The sequence below is a fragment of the Scleropages formosus genome, chromosome 16 (assembly GCF_900964775.1).
Source record: "Scleropages formosus chromosome 16, fSclFor1.1, whole genome shotgun sequence".
Lineage (NCBI taxonomy): Eukaryota > Metazoa > Chordata > Actinopteri > Osteoglossiformes > Osteoglossidae > Scleropages > Scleropages formosus.
In genome coordinates this window covers 26,415,619-26,434,303 of record NC_041821.1, presented here as the reverse complement: position 1 = coordinate 26,434,303, position 18,685 = coordinate 26,415,619, and the positions used below count along the sequence as shown (strand labels likewise).

The following is an 18,685-nucleotide window of genomic DNA, read 5'->3' as shown; positions in this document are numbered from 1 at the left end:
TTGGGGTGTAAAGTTTATTGGTGTAAAATAGTTGTATAAATATGGAAAGGGTTATGGTTTTGTAATTTGACGTTTTTTTTTTGTTCCTATATTGTAAGTTTTTTTTTGGTTTTTCATTGGCAGGAAAAATGTCAGTTAAGGACTGCCCAATCGGTGCTGGTTGGGAAAGTGCGCGTGACCTTCCGGGACGGAAGTTCGGGGAAAAGAGGTGGAAGAAGAGGGAGTAGGAAGGAGAGGCTGGAAAACCGCATGGGGAGAAAGGAAGTTATTTTAGAGACCGGGCTAGGAGAACAAGCCGGTTTGGGTTCAGTTTCACTCTCATGTTTTGATCAGCTACTCGAGCCTAACAGCCAGTGGGCATGCGGGGGGAGGTTAGTTGGTTGTGATTAGTTTAAGGGAAAGGGGGGAATTCAGCACGTGTGCCACGGAAGGCACCGTTGTACTGAGTTTCCGGAGCTGTGACCTCTAGTGTGGCAGTGGAGGTGCCGGGGTTTTGCCAGCACGACTGGACCGCAGAGCGAGTGTCACCAGGACTCGCCATCACCGCTCCACACTTACCGGAGAGAGAAAGAATCTGAGGACAGGTCACTGTTGGTTACCTGCATCTCATGGAACAGTGAGTGAGTAACGGTGGAGTACTTCCCTTGGTGGTGGACAAAGAGGTACAGCAAGCACGCCAATGAGACAGCACCAGAGACTGAGTCATATAATAAAAATCCCGGGTACAAGTATTCATTTTCTCTGTCATTGAGAGTACTGTAATGTTTATATGTGTGGACTAGTAGTTTTATATTAAATATTTGTTGGATTTATATTTAATCTGGATGTTGTGACATTCTGTGTGTGTGTGTGTGTGTGTGTGTGTGTGTAAGTGTGTAAATGGGTTTTACTGGGAAAGGAAAAGGTGGCTCAGGTTGCTAAGTGTGATGCATGGGAGGTTTACACTTACAATATAACAGTATAGCTGCACAACACTAACTGGGCCTCTCCTCACCCTAGTGTGAGTCATACCCTGCAGTTGGGGAAGCAACAGTAGACACATCCCCAAAGTTGGTTGTTGTAGACACCACTGATTCACCTCCGATGCTAATGTTAAAAAAACATTAGAATTGAGTGGGTGGGCTACACCTTGATGAATAAAGGTATCATGTTCTATCAAAATTATGAGCATTTCCTTATAATTCCAGACTTGTGCATGTATAAAATATTTGTATTAATATATAAAAAGCGGGCAGTGGGAGCCCAATCCCATTCCTCAAGGGGAAAAATGTACTCAGCTCATCTCAAAAGGAACAACAAACATTACATTACTTCTTCATTTCTTCATTCACCAGATGCTTTTCTCCAAAGTGATGTATATCTAAGAGAAAAACACAAAAAATGCATTAGATCAATAGAAGGAGAGATTTGACTGCAGACACGTGATTCAAGTTTCAAGTTTATTGTCACAGATGCAAGTACCATGTACATCCACCCATCCATCCATCCATCTTCCTCCACTTATCCGGAACCGGGTCGCGGGGGCAGTAGCCCAAGCAGAGCCCCCCAGACTTCCCTCTCCCCGCAAACCTCCTCCAGCTCCTCTGGGGGAACCCCAAGGCGTTCCCAGGCCAGCTGGGAGACGTAGTCTCTCCCACGTGTCCTGGGTCTGCCTCAAGGTCTCCTCCTAGTGGGACATGCCCGGAGCACCTCCCCAGGGAGGCGTCCAGGAGGCATCCGGAACAGATGCCCGAGCCACCTCAACTGGCTCCTCTCGATGCAGAGGAGCAGCGACTCTACTCCGAGCTCCTCCCGGGTGACTGAGCTCCTCACCCTATCCCTAAGGGTGCACCCAGCCACTCTGCGGAGGAAACTCATTTCTGCCGCTTGTATCCGCGATCTCATTCTTTCGGTCATGATCCAGAGGTCATGACCATAGGTGAGGGTAGGAACGTAGATCGACCGGTAAATTGAGAGCTTCGCCTTACGACTCAGCTCCCTCTTCACCACAACAGACCGGTACAATGACCGCATTACTGCGGATGCCGCACTGATCCGTCTGTCAACCTGCCGCTCCATTTTTCCCTCACTCGTGAACAAGACCCCGAGATACTTAAACCCTTCCACTTGAGGGAGGAGCTCCCCCTTACCCCTAACCCGGAGGGGGCAATCCACCTTTTTCCGGCTGAGAACCATGGCCTCGGATTTGGAGGTGCAGATTCTCATCCCCGCCGCTTCGCACTCGGCTGCAAACCTCCCCAGTGCATGCTGTAAGTCTTGATTCGATGAAGCCAACAGGACCACATCGTCCGCAAAAAGCAGAGACGAGATCCTGCAGCCATCAAAACAGACACCCTCCGTTCCCTGGCTGCGCCTAGAAATTCTGTCCATAAAGATAATGAACAGAATAGGTGACAAAGGGCAGCCCTGGCGGAGTCCAACATGCACCGGGAACAGGTCTGACTTACTGCCAGCAATGTGAACCAAGCTTCTGCTCCAGTCATACAAGGAACGAACAGCCCGTAGCAGCGAGCCCCGAACCCCATAATCCCGAAGTACCTCCCACAGGATGCCATGAGGGACACGGTCGAATGCCTTCTCCAGGTCCACAAAACACAGATGGACTGGTTGGGCAGACTCCCATGAACCCTCACCTCTCCTCTCCAGTACCCTGGCATACACTTTCCCAGAGAGGCTAAGGAGTGTGATCCCCCTATAGTTGGAACACAATCTCCGGTCCCCCTTCTTAAAAAGGGGGACCACCACCCCGGTCTGCCAGTCCAGAGGCACCGTTCCCGAGCTCCACGCGATGCTTCAGAGGCGTGTCAGCCAAGACAGCCCCACAACATCCAGAGACTTGAGAAACTCGGGGCGGATCTCATCCACCCCCGGAGCCTTGCCACCGAGGAGTTTTTTGACTACCTCAGCAACTTCAGCCAGGGTAATGGACGAGTCCCCCTCCGAGTCCCCAGCCTCAGCTTCCTCTACGGAAGGCGTGTCAGAGGGATTGAGGAGATCCTCAAAGTACTCCTTCCACTGCCCGAGGACATCCTCAGCTGAGGTCAGCAGCGCACCACTTCCACTGTAAACGGTGTTGGCAGAACACTGCTTCCCCCTTCTGAGTCGCCGGACGGTTTGCCAGAATCTCTTTGAGGCTGACCGAAAGTCTTCCTCCATGGCCTCACCGAACTCCTCCCAGGCCCGAGTTTTTGCCGCGGCGACTGCCAGGGCCCCGTTCCGTCTGTCCCGCCGGTACCCGTCAGCTGCTTCAGGAGTCCCACGAGCCAGCCAGGCCCGATAGAACTCCTTCTTCAGCTTGACGGCATCCCTTACCTCCGGTGTCCACCACCGTGTTCGGGGATTGGCGCCGCGACAGGCGCCGGAGACTTTATGACCGCAGCTCCGAATCGCCGCCCCGACAATGGAGGTGCGGAACATAGTCCATTCAGACGCGATGTCCTCAGTCTCCCTCGGGACCTGGCTGAAGCTCTGTCGGAGGTGGGAGTTGAAGACCTCTCTGACAGGGGCCTCCACCAAATGTTCCCAACAGACCCTCAGGCCGGGTACTCTACACTGCGGCTAGGCGCATAAGCACAAACGACAGTGAGAGACCGTTCCCTGACCCGAAGGCACAGGGAGACGACCCTCTCGTTCACCGGGGTAGACTCCAACACATGGCGGCTGAACTGAGAGGCTATTAATAAGCCCACACCCGCCCGCCGTCACTCACCCTGGGCAACGCCAGAATAGTGGAGAGTCCACCCCTGGTCGAGAAGAGTGGTTCCAGAACCCAAGCTGTGAGTGGAAGTGAGCCCGACTATATCTAGACGGTATCTCTCATCCTCCTGCACTAGCTCAGGCTCCTTCCCTGCCAGTGAGGTGACATTCCAAGTCCCAAAAACCAGAGTTGGTGCCCGAGGTTTGGGTTGGCCAGGCACTCGGCCCCGACCACCACCCAGATCACAACACACCGACCCCTTACGGCCTCTCCGGCAGGTGGTGAGCCCACCGAAGAGTGGCTCCACATCCTGGCTTCGGGCTGAGCCCGGCCAGGCCCCGTGGGCATGAATCTGGCCACCAGGCGCTTGCATGCGAGCCCCCCACCCCCCCAAGGCCTGGCTCCAAGGTGGGGCCCCAGTGACCCCATACCAGGCGGGGTGAACAAGAGCCTTGATTTTATAGACATAAAGGGGGTTTGAACCGCACTTTATCTCGTCTGTCACCCAGGACCTGTTTGCCATAGGAGACCTTACCAGGGGCATATAGCCCCAGACAACATAGCTCCCGAGGTCATTCAGGCTCTCAAACCCCTCCACCACATTAAGGTGGCGGTTCGCGGAGGGGTACCATGTACATGTATCATGAAAATCTTCCTGAATGTTTCTCCACCGACTATGGACAAAGACAATAGAAAAACTGCACAAACAAAACAATGACAATTACAGTGAGTAGTTCAACAGCAATAGCAATAAATAATGGTATCAGTAGGAACAATAATGCCAGTTGACAGTCAGAGAACTCAGAACGAGAGAAAGAGAATGCTTAAAGTGACAGTGTAATTTACCAATGTGCTTGGGTAGAGCAGTCCAACTCTAGTTACTGAAGGTAGCACATTGGTTAGTGTTGTATACTCTTACAGCAGTGGGGTAAAAGCTGTTCCTGTACCTAGCTGTGCGGGTTCAAATAAACCTAAGCTGTTTTGCAGATGGTAGGGAAGAGAAAAGTGCCCGTGCGGGGTGACTATGCGTATTGTCTTTCTGAGACAGCGTGTGGTGTAGGTTTCCTGTACTGCTGGTAGCTGTGTGCCAATGATTTCCTGAGCTGTTTTGACCATCCTCTGTAGGGATTTCTTGTCATGTATGGAGCAGCTGCCACCCCAGGATGTATTACACCCTGAGATGACGGACTCTACAGCACACCTGTAGAAAGTAGTGAGGACTGTAGTGGTCATCCTGGCTTTCTTCGGACGCCTGAGGAAGTGGAGGCATTGATGGGCCTTTTTGATGGTTGATACTGTGTGCTCAGTCCATGTGAGTTTGACAATGAGGGTGACCCCGAGGAATTTGAAGCTGTTGACTCTCTACAATTGCCCCTCCTATGTAGATGGGTGCCTGAACCGTATCCTGTTTCCTGAAGTCTATCACCAACTCCTTAGTTTTACTGACATTGAGAGACAGGTTGTTGTCCTGGCACCACTCTGCCAGGAGCCTCACCTCCTCTCTGTAGGCCGTCTCATCGTTGTTGGTGATCAGACCCACAATGGTGGTATCATCAGCAAACTTTATGATGGTGTTGGAGCTGTGACTGGCTACACAGTCATGTGTGAACAGGTAGTATAGCATTGGGCTCAGGACGCTTCCCTGTGGAGTGCCAGTGTTGAGGATCAGTGGGGAGGAGGTATGTTGGTGAGGAAATCCAGGATCCAGTTGCACAATGTGGCACTCAGTCCAGCCATAGTAGTTTCTGGATCAGCTTGGTTGGGATGACAGTGTTAAATGCTGAGCTATAGTCCACAAATAATAGCCTTGCATAGCAGTTTTTGTTATCCAGGTGAGACAGAATTGTGTGAAGTGTGTGTGATACTGCATCTTCAGTGAATCTGTTGTGGCGGTAGGCAAACTGCAGTGGGTCCAGAGTGTCTGGGATGGTGTCCTTAATGTGTCCCAGCACCAGCCTCTCAAAGCATTTTATTGCAATGGGGGTCAGTGCCACTGGGTGATAGTCATTAAGGCAGCTCACTTTGTTTTTCTTGGGAAAGGGGATGATGGTGGTGTTTTTGAAACAAGTGGGTACAGCTAAGCTTTTTAAGGAGGTGTTAAATATGTCAATGAAGACAGTAGCCAGTTGCTCACTGCATGTTTTTAAAACTCACCCTGAAATTCCGCCCGGACCAGCAGCTTTGCGGATGTTGACTTGGCTAAAAGTTTTCTCACCTGTGCCATAGAGAGGGTGAGACCTGTGTTATCATGTACTGTGGGGATGCATAGCGGGGGGGTTTTGTTCTTGAACTCAAAGCAGCCATGAAACGCATTCAGTTCCTGTAGTCTAGGATTATCTCCCCTGTTTTGAGCGTGTTGAGCTCCAGGTTGTTTTGACTACACCAGCCAGCCTGCTGTTCAACCTCCCTGCTGTATGCAGATTTGTCTTGGATGAGGCCAATAACTGTAGTGCCATTTGCAAACTTCAGGAGATATATCAAGGGGTCTTTGGAGGTGCAGTCATTTGTGTACAAGCAGAAGAATAATGGGGAGAGCACACATCCCTGGGGTGTAGCAGTGCTGACTGTGCAGGTGCTGGAAGTGAATTTTCCCAGCCTCGCTAGTTGCTGTCTGCCTGTCAGGAAGTTGGTGAGCCACTGACAATGCTGGGCACAGAAAACTGCATCAGTTTGATTTGAAGGAGGTCTGGGATGATGGTGTTAAATGCCGAACTGAAGCCCACGAAAAGGACTCTTGCATTAGTCCCTGGGTTGTCGAGGTGTTGCAGGATGAAATGCAATCCCATGTTGACTGTGTCATCTGCTGACCTGTTCGCCCTGTAGGCAAACTGGAGGGGATCCAGTAGGGTTCAGTGATGTCCTTTAAGTAGGCCAACACCAGTCTTTCGAATGACTTCATGACTACAGACATCAAGGCAACAGGTCTGTAGTCATTCAGTCCTGTGATTTTGGGTTTTTTGGGGACTGGGATGATGATGGAGCATTGGAAACAGGAGGGGACTTTGCACTGGTCCAGTGAACTGTTGAAGATCTGGGTGAAGATGGGTGAAGACTTTCAGACAGGCAGGTGGGACGCCGTCAGGGCCTGGTGCTTATTCTGTCTTCTGTTTCTGGAAGACCCGGAACACATCCTCTTCACATCTTCACAGAGGTGTTGATGGTCATGTGGAGAGAATATGGGAGTAGGTGTGGAATGACTGGCCTTTTCAAACCTGTGGTAGAACACATTCAGGTCGTCGGCCAGTTCTTGATTACCCACGACACCCATCCACTGCCTCTCCATCCATCACGGCAGACACAGATTACCCTCTGAGCCTGAGAGGTGTCAACTACCCCCATCCCTCCTACACACACATACACACCCACAATGCCAATAAAATCAGAGACCACAGGCTACCTCTGCATACGTTGCGCACACAAATACACACCCCCTTTCAACTGCGAATAGACCCAATCTACCGATGCAGGACTTTGCACATGTACATCTTCTATGCTTACATTGCGCACTGCACACTTTATATACGTATATAACTTCATTTCTTGGATTTTTGCACTAATAGTAATTTTTGTAAATTTGTGATTTACACCTTGTGTTTTTCTTTCCTTATGTTTTTCTTTCCTTATGTCCTTCAATTTATATCATAGGCTGCTGAGATGATTCACAGAGTAAGAATTTCATTGTATGGTGTAATGAACTGTTTACTGTACACATGACAATAAACTCTTGAATCTTGAAGAGTGGGGGGGATGGAGTCTTGTAGCTGGTGATCTCTTTCCGCCTTTTCCCTACCGATGCATGGTCATTAGCTGAGAACTTGTTTTTCAGTTTATCAGAGTAGCTATTCCTATCTCCTTATTAAGGGTGTTTCAAGCCTGATTGTATAAGACTCTGTCCCCACTTCTGTAGGCCTCCTTCTTTGCCTGATGGAGTTGCCTGAGTTTTGCCATGAACCATGGTTTGTCATTATTGTATGGTAAGTGAGTCTTGGTAGAAACACACATATCTTCACAGAAGCTGATGTAAGATGTCACAGTGTCAGTGAGCTCATCCAGGTCAGTGGCTGAAACTTCAAAGATATTCCAATCAGTACAGGGGAAACAACCCTGTCATTCCAACTCTGCTTCCTTGGTTCATCTCTTTACATTCCTTACAGGCTTAGCTAGTTTAAGTTTTTGCATGTAGGTCAGGAGGGGATGAACCAGACAGTGATCAAAGAGACCCAAAGATGCATGGGGGACAGAGCAATATGAATCCTTTAATGTGATGTAGCAATGGTCCAGTATGTTTGTGTCTGTGGCGGGGCATGTAATGTGCTGTCTGTATTTGGAAAGCTCAAAAGTGAAGTTTGCTCTGTTAAAATCTCCCTGGATGATAATAAAAGAGTCCAGGTATGGTTACTCTGTGTGTGTGATCACATCAGTCAGCTGTTGCAGCACTGCACTCATACAGGCTTGAGGAGGAATATAAACACACACACACACACACACACACACACACACACACACACACACACACACACAACCACTTGTCCCATACAGGGTCGCGGGGAACCGGAGCCAACCCGGCAACACAGGGCATAAGGCCGGAGGGGGAGGGGACACACCCAGGATGGGACGCCAGTCCGTCGCAAGGCACCCCAAGCGGGACTCGAACCCCAGACCCACCGGAAAGCAGGACTGTGGTCCAACCCACTGCACCACTGCACCACCACACCCCCTTTGAATATAAACACTCCCTAGAATAAACAAGGAAAACTCCCATGGTGAATAAAAAAGCTTACAGCTGATGAAGAGAGCTCCTAGAGCAGGATAGCACATCTTCTTTATCTCTGTTTTATCTGTACACCCATTTTTAAACCAGTAAAAACATAATCCACCGCCTCTCATTTTTCCCGTTGACTCTGCGATGCAGTCTGTTCTGAAGAGCTGGAAGTCCAGCAGATGTAGCGTGCTGTCCGGAATGGCTGCACTCAGCCAGGTTTCCATGAAGCACAGAGCAGCAGAGTTGGAAAAGTCCTTGTTTGTTTGGGTAAGGAGCAGCAGTTCATCCATTTTGTTGGCGTGAGAGCGGAGGTTTCTCAGGTGAATTGTCAGCAGCAGGGTCTTGAAGCCGTGTTGTCAGAGCCTCAGCAGTGCACCGGCTTGCCTCCCCCTGTCTGTGCCATGTGGAGCATTTGTAGAGAAGAGCTGCTCCTCTGACTAAAATGTCTAGTAAAACATCAGACTGCTCAAAAACCGGTAAAAGAGTTCCTGGTGTGCTCTGCCAAACATTTAGCAGTTTGTCTCTGGTGTAACTGGTCAAAAAAAAGTGACTAAAAACAGGACAAATAAACAAAAACAGCAAAAGTACTGGAGAGCACCACACTGAGGCAGCCATTCGTGGCACATTCAATAAGTTGAATGAAAAACAAATTTGAAGCGATCATTACTCCTAGGCTCTCGGCTTATGAGATAGGTGAAATGATCAAGTCGTCCAGTTTCAGTTCTCAACGGGCAGATAGACCAGCTAGGAGGTGAAGGCACTCACTTTGACAAATGTCTAAAAATTCTGTAAAACACTTCATATATAACAGACTAAATTAATAATAATTAAAAGAACAGCATCTACATTTATTCATTTAGCAGATGCTTTTCTCCAAAGCAATGTACATCTCAGAGAAAATAGAATTTGTGCATTACATTAGGAGATAGATATAGTTGCAGACATGTGATTCGTAAGTAAACCTAAGAACGCTACTCATTCATTGTCAACAACCACTTGTCCTGAAGCCTTACCCAGTGACACAGGGCACAAGGCCAAAGGGGGAGGAGACACACCCAAGACAGGATGCCAGTCCATCTCAAACCACCCTAAGCCGGGATCAAACCTCAGACCTGCCACAGAGCAGGCAGCAGCTGACCGCACCATGCCTCCACACCCTACAGTATGCTATATTAAATTTTTTTGAAGTTGCCTAGAGTTAACAAACTACCCAGACCATGCTGTCAGCAGCATTATAGAAAGGGATTGTCTGAACATGAGCTTTATTGTGCCTCTGCATCATTAGACAGTAGCACTCACAGAGCACAAATATGGCCAGCGAAAAACTCTTGAACAACAGAATAACACAGGAGTCATTATTCCCCCATAATTCCCCATAATGACTGCCCAACATCTATTTACATCCACATCAGCATTACTACACTATGGGAGAGCTACTGCTCCCATCGCCACTGCTACAGTACGTTTTGTAGCATTTTTGTCAGTTGGAGTAAGAAAATATAAGAAAATGTGTTCTTAGTGTCTAATTTTTATGTTTTTTCACAGTGTGTGTGCATCTCTAAACTTCTTTTTCATTTACAGTCTTTTAAGTACTTTATCTGTTGTTGCACTGAACGCATATTGGGTTGTCCTGACCTCATAATGGGAAAGAATGAAGGTGAATATCAATTCAAATTTGGCTTTGTACTTTTTGTGTTTTTCTTTGTGTTGCAGGTCAGGTGTTTCCACTGTGCCATAGCATATGGATTTCAAGAATTCCACTGAGGAGGTATGATTGTTTAAACAGAGGCCGATTTATGGATTATGGTAGAATCAAGCAATGTTATGTTCCTTCACTTTTCAAAGGTGTCACTCTTTATTCTTGCAGCGGTACAGCATTTACTACACTTTTTAATGCAGACTTATGTTTGTAGCAATATAAATGTCCCCAGAGACTAAAAGGGAAGCTTTAGATCCATTTAATTATGCTTTAAATAGCTGAAGTTTCGACTGATGCAGTGGCACAGTCATTAGTGCAGGTGACTCATAACTCCTGTGCTTTCGGCTAGCCTGTGGACTTTAATCTAGTTCAGTATGCATGGACTTTTGATGTTCTTCCCAGGTTTGCATGGGTTCCCTCCCAGTGATGCAGTCAAAAGAATTAGAGTTTCAGGTAAACTTGGGATAGCTGATGTATTGCAGTTAGAGCTGCTACTTTTGGCTCCAAAGATGATAGGTTCAAACCTCCCCTTCAGCTGTAGTACTCTTGAGTAAGGTAATCAACCTAAAACTGCCCTGTTGCATAAATAGGTAAGTAGATTAACATGATCATTTGCTCTGGAGAAAAGCATCAGCTTTCCTTTAAAAAAAAAAAAAATTGATTATTCTAAATCAACCAGGCCTCACTAGAGGCTAGTGTGTCCTGTCCTACCTTGTCCCATCCCAGTGAAAATTCCTGATGTACCCTGCCTCTCACTCTATGGTTCAGGCATGGGGTCAAACCACTGGGACTCTAAGCAGGATAACCAATTAATGAGAATGGTGGATCTACAGATATTGGAATTTTCTGTTGATGATAAGTGTGAGGGTATGGACAACAGATGGAAGCAGCAGTGGAGAATTGAAGTAGTTGGACCAAAAAGGTTTATTTTCTTTTACTAAAAAGTATTCCTCAAAACACATTAACCCCCAACCAAGTACAAAACAAACATTAAGTTACAAAGAACATGAGGCCTATGAGCCATGGGCTTAACCCCTTGTATCAACATTAATGCATAGCTCTCCTGTTTACTGCATGAGAGTGTCTACATAAGTTTGCATCAATTCACCCTCTCCACTAGTGCCCTAATACAAACTTATATAGCAGTAACTCCGCCCTTCTGGTTATACCATAACAGCCTCAACTATTCCAAAGTACATTTCCCCAAAAATTACATCCAACATAAATACTAAAACATACAAACAATACAGAACATTTTCTACTATAAATATCCCTACGTTACAACTTATAAAAACATTTATCACACTACACAATAAAACACCCCTGTCTAGTTGGTTGTGCCCAAGGACTCCCACCTAGATATACCCCAAATAGTTCACTTCATCTGGTTTACAACACAAGGCACCAAACACAACAGAATACTAGACAGCTGCACGGTAAGGAAAAAGTCTACAGAAATGATCTTCTAAAAACAATAAATACATTCACTCTCCACAACCAGTTACATATACCTGCCATACCTTTATAAAAGAAAAATTATTAGTTAATGACAAACAGACAGATACAGGTAGGCCTTTCCCGGCACCTAATCTAGTTCAAACAAAAAGTGTTAAATTGAATACTAAACCAGAACAAGCAATATAACAATATAAGGTGAAATGCATGTGACAGGCAACAACAGCAACAAGGTTCAGCATTTCATTGATGGTACTTTGCCGGCATCTTACTGATTCCTTGCAACCAACTTGCCTGTCACAGCTCAATCTGTGACATTAAGCTAAGTGAATACCCACCTTATATTACTTGTAAAATATTAGTAATTAACTGTCCAATGTCCCTGGTGAACTTAACGAGTACAAAAACCCCTTGATTTATGCAAATAGACTGTTCTTCAACCCCTTACATAAGTCAAAAGTTATGTATGTCAGATGCCTCCCTCCCTCCCTCCCCCACCACCATTCAACATAGGCTAGCCTAGCCTAGGCATTGGTTCCAAACAGGTATAAAAATTACACAATATAATTCTCTAGTAAATATCAACCAGGGATTGTGGTGGTGCAATGGGTTTGGCCAGGTCCCACTTTCTGGTGGGTCTGGGGTTAAAGTCACGGTTGGGGTCCCTTGTGACGAACTGGAATCCCATCCTGGGTGTGTCCCCTCCCCCTCCAGCCCCTACCCTGTGTTGCTGGGTTAGGCTTCGGCTTGCTGCGACCCCGCCTGGGATAAGCAGTTTCTGACGATGTGTGTAGTAAATGTCAGACATATTCAATACTTTAATAAGACATAGGCCTGGTCAATGAAATAAATCTTTACCTTTCTATAAAGTATATGTGTACAGTGATGTACTGTATGCACTTACCTTAGATCTAGTAGTATGCTGTCTAGTATCCATATCACTAACAATTTTTCCATCTCAGTTATTGCACCTTAATGTTTCTTTGTTATTATTGTTGTTTTCATGCTAGCTGTTCCTTTCACTTGCTCTTTTATACATTCAGCAACCTTCACTATCATATTCGCAGTCAATATGGCTAAATCTAGTTCCCATGCTATACATGATAATCTTTGTCCACCTTCAAACTTCCTTATTTTTTTTTTCAGTTGAATCTCCAGTTTGATTACTGTATACTCAAGAGACAGTTCTCATTTTCCTTCAAGTGCACATTTACCACCAGGCATTATGAATAATGAAATGGATAAAAAATATGCAAAAAAAGCACTACGCTAACAAGAGGAGATGTGTTCACGGTTCAAAACTCTTGGTTAAACCTGTTGAAAAATTGCTTTGACTTATTGGTCTTGTCACAGAAACCCTCCACTAAGTGGCCAGACTGTTTTTAAGACCCTTTCAGATCTCTCCCTCATCATTCTCATGTGTCACTGCTTGAGTTGAGTGCTCTATAAAAATAAACTGAATTGAATTTGAAATGAATTCTGTCTCAGCTTGTCCTCCACATTCTTCCTGAGGATGTCATTGGCATCCTTGATCATTAGCCTTAGCTCTTGTTACACCTGCCTCATTTCCTCCATATCACTTGTCCTGAAGGCTGTCTTGTTTCTTGTTCCTGTCTTGTTTCTGACAAAGAGTGGTCAACTCACATGTGCCTCATGGATTCTTATTGTAGAAGCAAGAACCCAGGTGGATATGATGCATGATGTGACCTGCTGCATCTGCAGTAGCAGAGGCGTAATGTAAACTGCAACTGAGATAAGCTGTACAAAATATGGATACACTTCATTGACAGTCAGATCATTTTTTGTGTTGCAGGTGTATTCCAAAGTTAAGCCATTTATTATCCCTGACACCTTCCTTCGTACTGTTTGTGATTCCTGTCTGCTTACAAAGATTGAAATCTGCTCACAGTTGCTGCATTCAAGGTACTCCCTCTGCATCCTTGTCAGTATTTCAAGCTCTTCCACCTTCTTTGTGAGCGATCTTACATTTCAAGTAATGTTGGATGAAAGATATAATTTTTTCCCCCTGTGTAAGACAGGGGCTTGCTGCTTTACCCATGTTGAACGCTTCCAGGGCTCAGAAAGTCCCCTTGACAGTTGCCTAAGGACCTTATCCTGGGAACAACTGGAACAGTGCAGCACAAACAACTTCACAAACAATTTCCTTTAAAAGGCTGCCAAAACCTTACTTATTAGAACTGCAGTTTCTTTCATATTGTAGCGTGGTTGAAATTTGTGGAATCACAGGGCTGATGCAGTACTTGAGGACATACAGAGTACAAGACAGGGGCTGACTGCTTGGTCTTGTATCCTTAATCTGTGTTGCCTTGATGTCATCCACGAAGGCCTATCAGATTGGGGTCTCATAACAGTATGATCTATCCATCCATCTTCTTTCCCGCTTGTCCTAGTAGGGTCACAGTGGCAAGAGGGAGAGCAGAGAGGCCCAGCGGCCCCTGTCCCCCGCAACTTCCTCCAGCTCAGCTTGAGGGATCCCCAGACGTTCCCAGGAGAGCTGTGAGATATAATCCCTCCAGCAGGTCCTGGGGCCTCGTCCAGTTGGCCGTGCCTGGTATACCTCCAAAGGAAGGCGCCCAGGGGGCATCCTAATCAGACGCCCAAACCACCTCAACTGGCTCCTCTCAATGTGAAGAAGTAGTGGCTCTATTCTGAGTTCCTCCCAGATGTCCAAACTCCTCACCCTATCATGGAGAGTGAGTCCCAACACCCTGCAGAGAAAACTCATTTCAGCTGCTTGTATCTACGATCTTATTCTGTTGGTCATTACCCAAAGTTTATGACCATAGGTGAAGGTAGGGACGTAGCTCGACTGCCTTATGACTCAGCTCTCTCTTCACCACTACAGTCTGGTACAGCAACCGCATTACTGCCGCCACTGCTCCCAGTCTGCGACCAATCTCACGCTCCCTTCTCCCCTCACTTGTGAACAAGACCCCAGGATACTTAAACTCCTCCACCTGGGGCAAATTCAGTATAACAGTATGATACAGTATATAATGAACTTAGTGTACATTACATGAGTAGCTGCATACAGACTTTCAATTATTAAATAAATAATTTTAAATGATTAAACGTAACAAAAATGTACATATTCATTGAGCACTTGTGAAATCAGGGGTTAAGTGAGTCTGAAAGGGGTGACTTTTGACACTCTTCAGAGAGTGATTCAAGCAGAGAGAGATTCAGCAGTTCTGAGTGAGAGGGGAGGTCATTCCACCACACTGGAGCCAGAAACAAAAACCTTTGTGCTTTTGATTTTTGACCTCTTGTGCGTGGGACAACCAAGCAGACAGAGGTGGATGAGCTTAGCAGTTTGGTTGGAGTGCAGGAAGTGATCAGGTCTTATAGATATCATCAAGCAGATCTGTTGTTGATTTTGTAGGCCATAACCGGAGTCTTCAGTTTGATACGGGCAACTATAGGAAGCCAGTGCAGAGAGATGATGAAGGGGGATACATGGGAATGCTTTGGCAGGTCAAACATGACTACTGCAGCAGCATTCTGTATCAGCTGGAGCAGTTTAATGGCAGAGGCTGGGATGCCAGACAAGAGTGGGTGTCAGTTGTCTGGACTCAGTATCACCATGGCCTGGACCACGAATGACATGGTTTGTTGTGAAATAAAGACAATCCTGTGAATGTTACTGAGGATGTTTCTGCAGCACAAGGCTTTGATATGTTGCGGCAAAGACAAACTTGGAGTGATTATTACTTCTAGACTCTTAGTTTATGAAGTGAAGTAAGAAAGTTGTCCACTTTCAGACAGTACTCAACAAGAAGACAGAGGAGCTAGGAGGTGAAGGATGTCTGTTTTGGAGAGGTTGAGTTTCCATGCCTTAGCCAACTCCATGTCTAAGAAATTTCCTACTTGCCCCAAATCTTCCAAAGCCCCTGTGACAAACATTTTGGCCACCCATGATATAGGAACTGCTAACACCAACCGAGGGATTAGTGTGGATTCAATTCAATTCAGTTATATTTATTTATTTATTTTTTGAGCACTCCTTTTGCACAGTGACACAGAGCATCAAACAGAGGAATGAAACAAATAGACAAATAGAAATGACAAAGTGTAGATGATTTTGGAAAACAGCTCACTACCATAGGAATGATTTTCCAATGAACCAATTGGAGTGAACAGGCAACCCAGAAGCAGTCTGGTTTTCTACAATAGATGCAAAGATCTTCCTTGTGACATTATTGCTTTTCATCAGGATTCAGGTGGTCTTTCCTGACCCACATGAGTTCATCGATATTTCCTAAGGGGATGAGAGAGAGTAGTTTGTGGTCCCATTCCATTCTGCTTCTGCTTGTTATTCAAACAAATTGACTGCTGGCCAAGCTGGTGGAAGTTACGCTTTTTGTGTCAGCAGCCTAATTCTGGTTGTATGTGGTTATTTAGTACCTGACGAAAACTGGACAGGATATTGGCTTCATTCCAACCACCGGCAGCACCCAGAAACTCCAACACTCTACCGCAGTCCAATACCTTTGGCAGATCTCCAGGATGAAGTCTCCAACCACACTTTCTTCAACAGAATGGTCAGAAATCTTCTGAAACTGAGCCATGAATTGACTTCAGGGGATGACAGTTGTTCCCAGCAAAGGGGTGTGGAGTGTATGTTTGGATGGTCACAGTATATTTTTGTCAAACCCATAGGATCTTCGTGTTCAAGAGGCACTGTAGGAGTGATTTTTGTTTTTAAAAGAGTGCTCCCTGGACTGTGACAGAAGTCCTTATGAGTTGTAGCTGTGCTAAGTTTATTGAAATGCCATAGTCTTCTATAACAAAACTTTAAGAAATTAAGTAGCGAGCATCTGTGTGTGTGTTTTTTTTTTTTTTTTTTTTTTTTTTTTTTTACATTGAATTAAACAATGAAGACCTGGTACCGCAGGAACTTCTTGGTTGATGGGGGACACTGCTCCCGGGAATTGTGACAACTACTTCAACTACTTCAATTACTTAAAAACAGAAATAGGAAATGGAAGCCTTCACTAACACTAGTTTCTTTTCTCTGCTCCTGTCATTTGAGATCAAAGAAAATAAAGATCTCAGGACTCCTATGGTCACTGGGGGCGTTACTCCTTTGGGTTGTGACATCAACACACGTGATGGATAACCTATTTTGCTCTTTCTAATGGTCTTTCCATCTTCCAAGCTTTTATGAATGAGGACTTAAGAGACATGACTAAGTTTGTTTTGCAAATACATTTAGTAAGCTTCTCATGTAATGTATGCCTACAAAAACAGTGTTATTGAACTTTGTGACTGAATTCTGAGAATCATGCATCTAGGTCTGTATCTCTATAGTGAAATGGCAGCAGTGCGTGTGGCATGGTGTAAATATGAAAGCCCAATATAAAACCAGGGCCCAAAACTATAGCAAGGTGTTGGTGCTCACCTTAAGCTCCTTGATCGATTATTTCTCTCCATATTACACAAAATTTACTAGTACACAATACAAACATAATAAGAAAAAATAAAACCATAATGGAGGGTACTCCTGCCTCACAGTGTCTGGGTTGCTCAGGCTTAGTTTCAAATCCAGCTCAGTTTGTTCACCCTGTGTCTGCATGGATTTCCTCCGTGTGCTCCAGTTATGTTATATACTGTATGTGTTTTGTCGCATCTTTATGTAGAAGCACAGACACTACTTACACTAATTTACATGAGCCTCCCCAACCCCATTACAGTATTACATGGAGGTGGAGGGTGGCAGAGAGGTGGTATTTCACCGATAAGCTCAAGATGTAGGGCATAGAATTATCTGCAGATTGTTCACTTTCTGTTGTTTACATTTATTTATTTAGCAGATTTAGTGAATCTCATAGAAAATACAATGTGTGCATTACATTAGCAGAAAAAGGGACTTAGATGCAGATGCGTGATTTTAAAGTACAGTTAGTTTCCACCATATGGACCAATGTACATCACACGAGTAGCTGCATAAAACTTTATCTGAATAACAACAATTCCTCATCACATTACTTGTGATACATTGTGTGTGTCTTCGTCAAGCTCGGATCCTCAGCCAGAGTGTCACAGACTGAGCTGTGACAGGCAAGTTGGTTCCAAGGAATCAGCAAGATGCCGGCGAAGTACCATCAATGTAATGCTGAACCTTGTTGCTGTTGCCTGTCACATGCATTTCACCTTATATTGTTATATTGCTTGTTCTGGTTTTGTATTCCATTTAACACTGTTTGTTTGAACTAGATTGGGTGCCGGGAAAGGCCTACCGGTATCTGTCTGGTTGTCATTAACTAATATTTCTTTTATAAAGATATGGCAGGTATATGTAATTGTGTGAAGAGTGAATGTATTTATTGTTTTTAGAAGGACATTTCTGTAGACTTTTCCTTACCATGTAGCTGTCTGGTGTTCTGTTGTGTTTGGTGCCTTGTGTTGGAAACCCGATGGAGTCAACTATTTGGGGTATATCTAGGGGGGAGTCCTTGGGCACAACCAACTAGGCAGGGGTGTTTTACTGTGTAGTGTGAAATGTTTTTATAAGATGTATGTAGGGATTTTTATAGTAAAAAAATGTTTAGTATTGTCTGTATATTTTAGTATTTATTTTAGATGTAATTTTTGGGGGAAATGTATTTTGAAATAAATTGAGGCTGTTATGGTATAATCAGAGGGCGGAGCTATTGCTATATAGGTTTGTATTAGGGCACTAGTGAGAGAGCTTGATACAAACTTATGTAGTTACTCTCATGCAGTGAATAGGAGAGTTATGCATTAATGATGATATAAGGGCTAAGCCTATGGCTCATAGGCCTCATGTTCTTTATAACTTTATGTTTGTTTTGTACTTGGTTGAGGGTTTATGTGTTTTGAAGAATACTTTTTAGTAAAGGGAAATAAACCTTTTGGTCCACTATTTCAATTCTCCACTGCTGCTTCCATCTGTTGTCCATACCCTCACATGTGGTGTCAGAAGCGGGACTTGGACTGACTTAGTGGAGAATCGATAGAGTAGTGACCATTGAGGAAAATGGCCACCAGAAGCAAGAAGAAGTGACAGGAGGAAGAAGATGGAGCAGAA

At 45.2% G+C, this 18,685-nt stretch overlaps 1 protein-coding gene across 1 annotated transcript in view; it reads left to right on the top strand.

The window, feature by feature from the left end:
• The window catches only part of sntg1 (syntrophin, gamma 1), a 200,141-nt gene that overhangs the window by 16,934 nt on the left and 164,522 nt on the right, over window positions 1–18,685 (top strand). Inside the window, exon 2 of the mRNA XM_018727869.2 lies at window positions 10,173–10,227. Coding sequence (XP_018583385.1) covers window positions 10,201–10,227 — 27 coding nt within the window. The 5' untranslated portion in view covers window positions 10,173–10,200. The remainder of the gene's footprint in view (window positions 1–10,172; window positions 10,228–18,685) is intronic.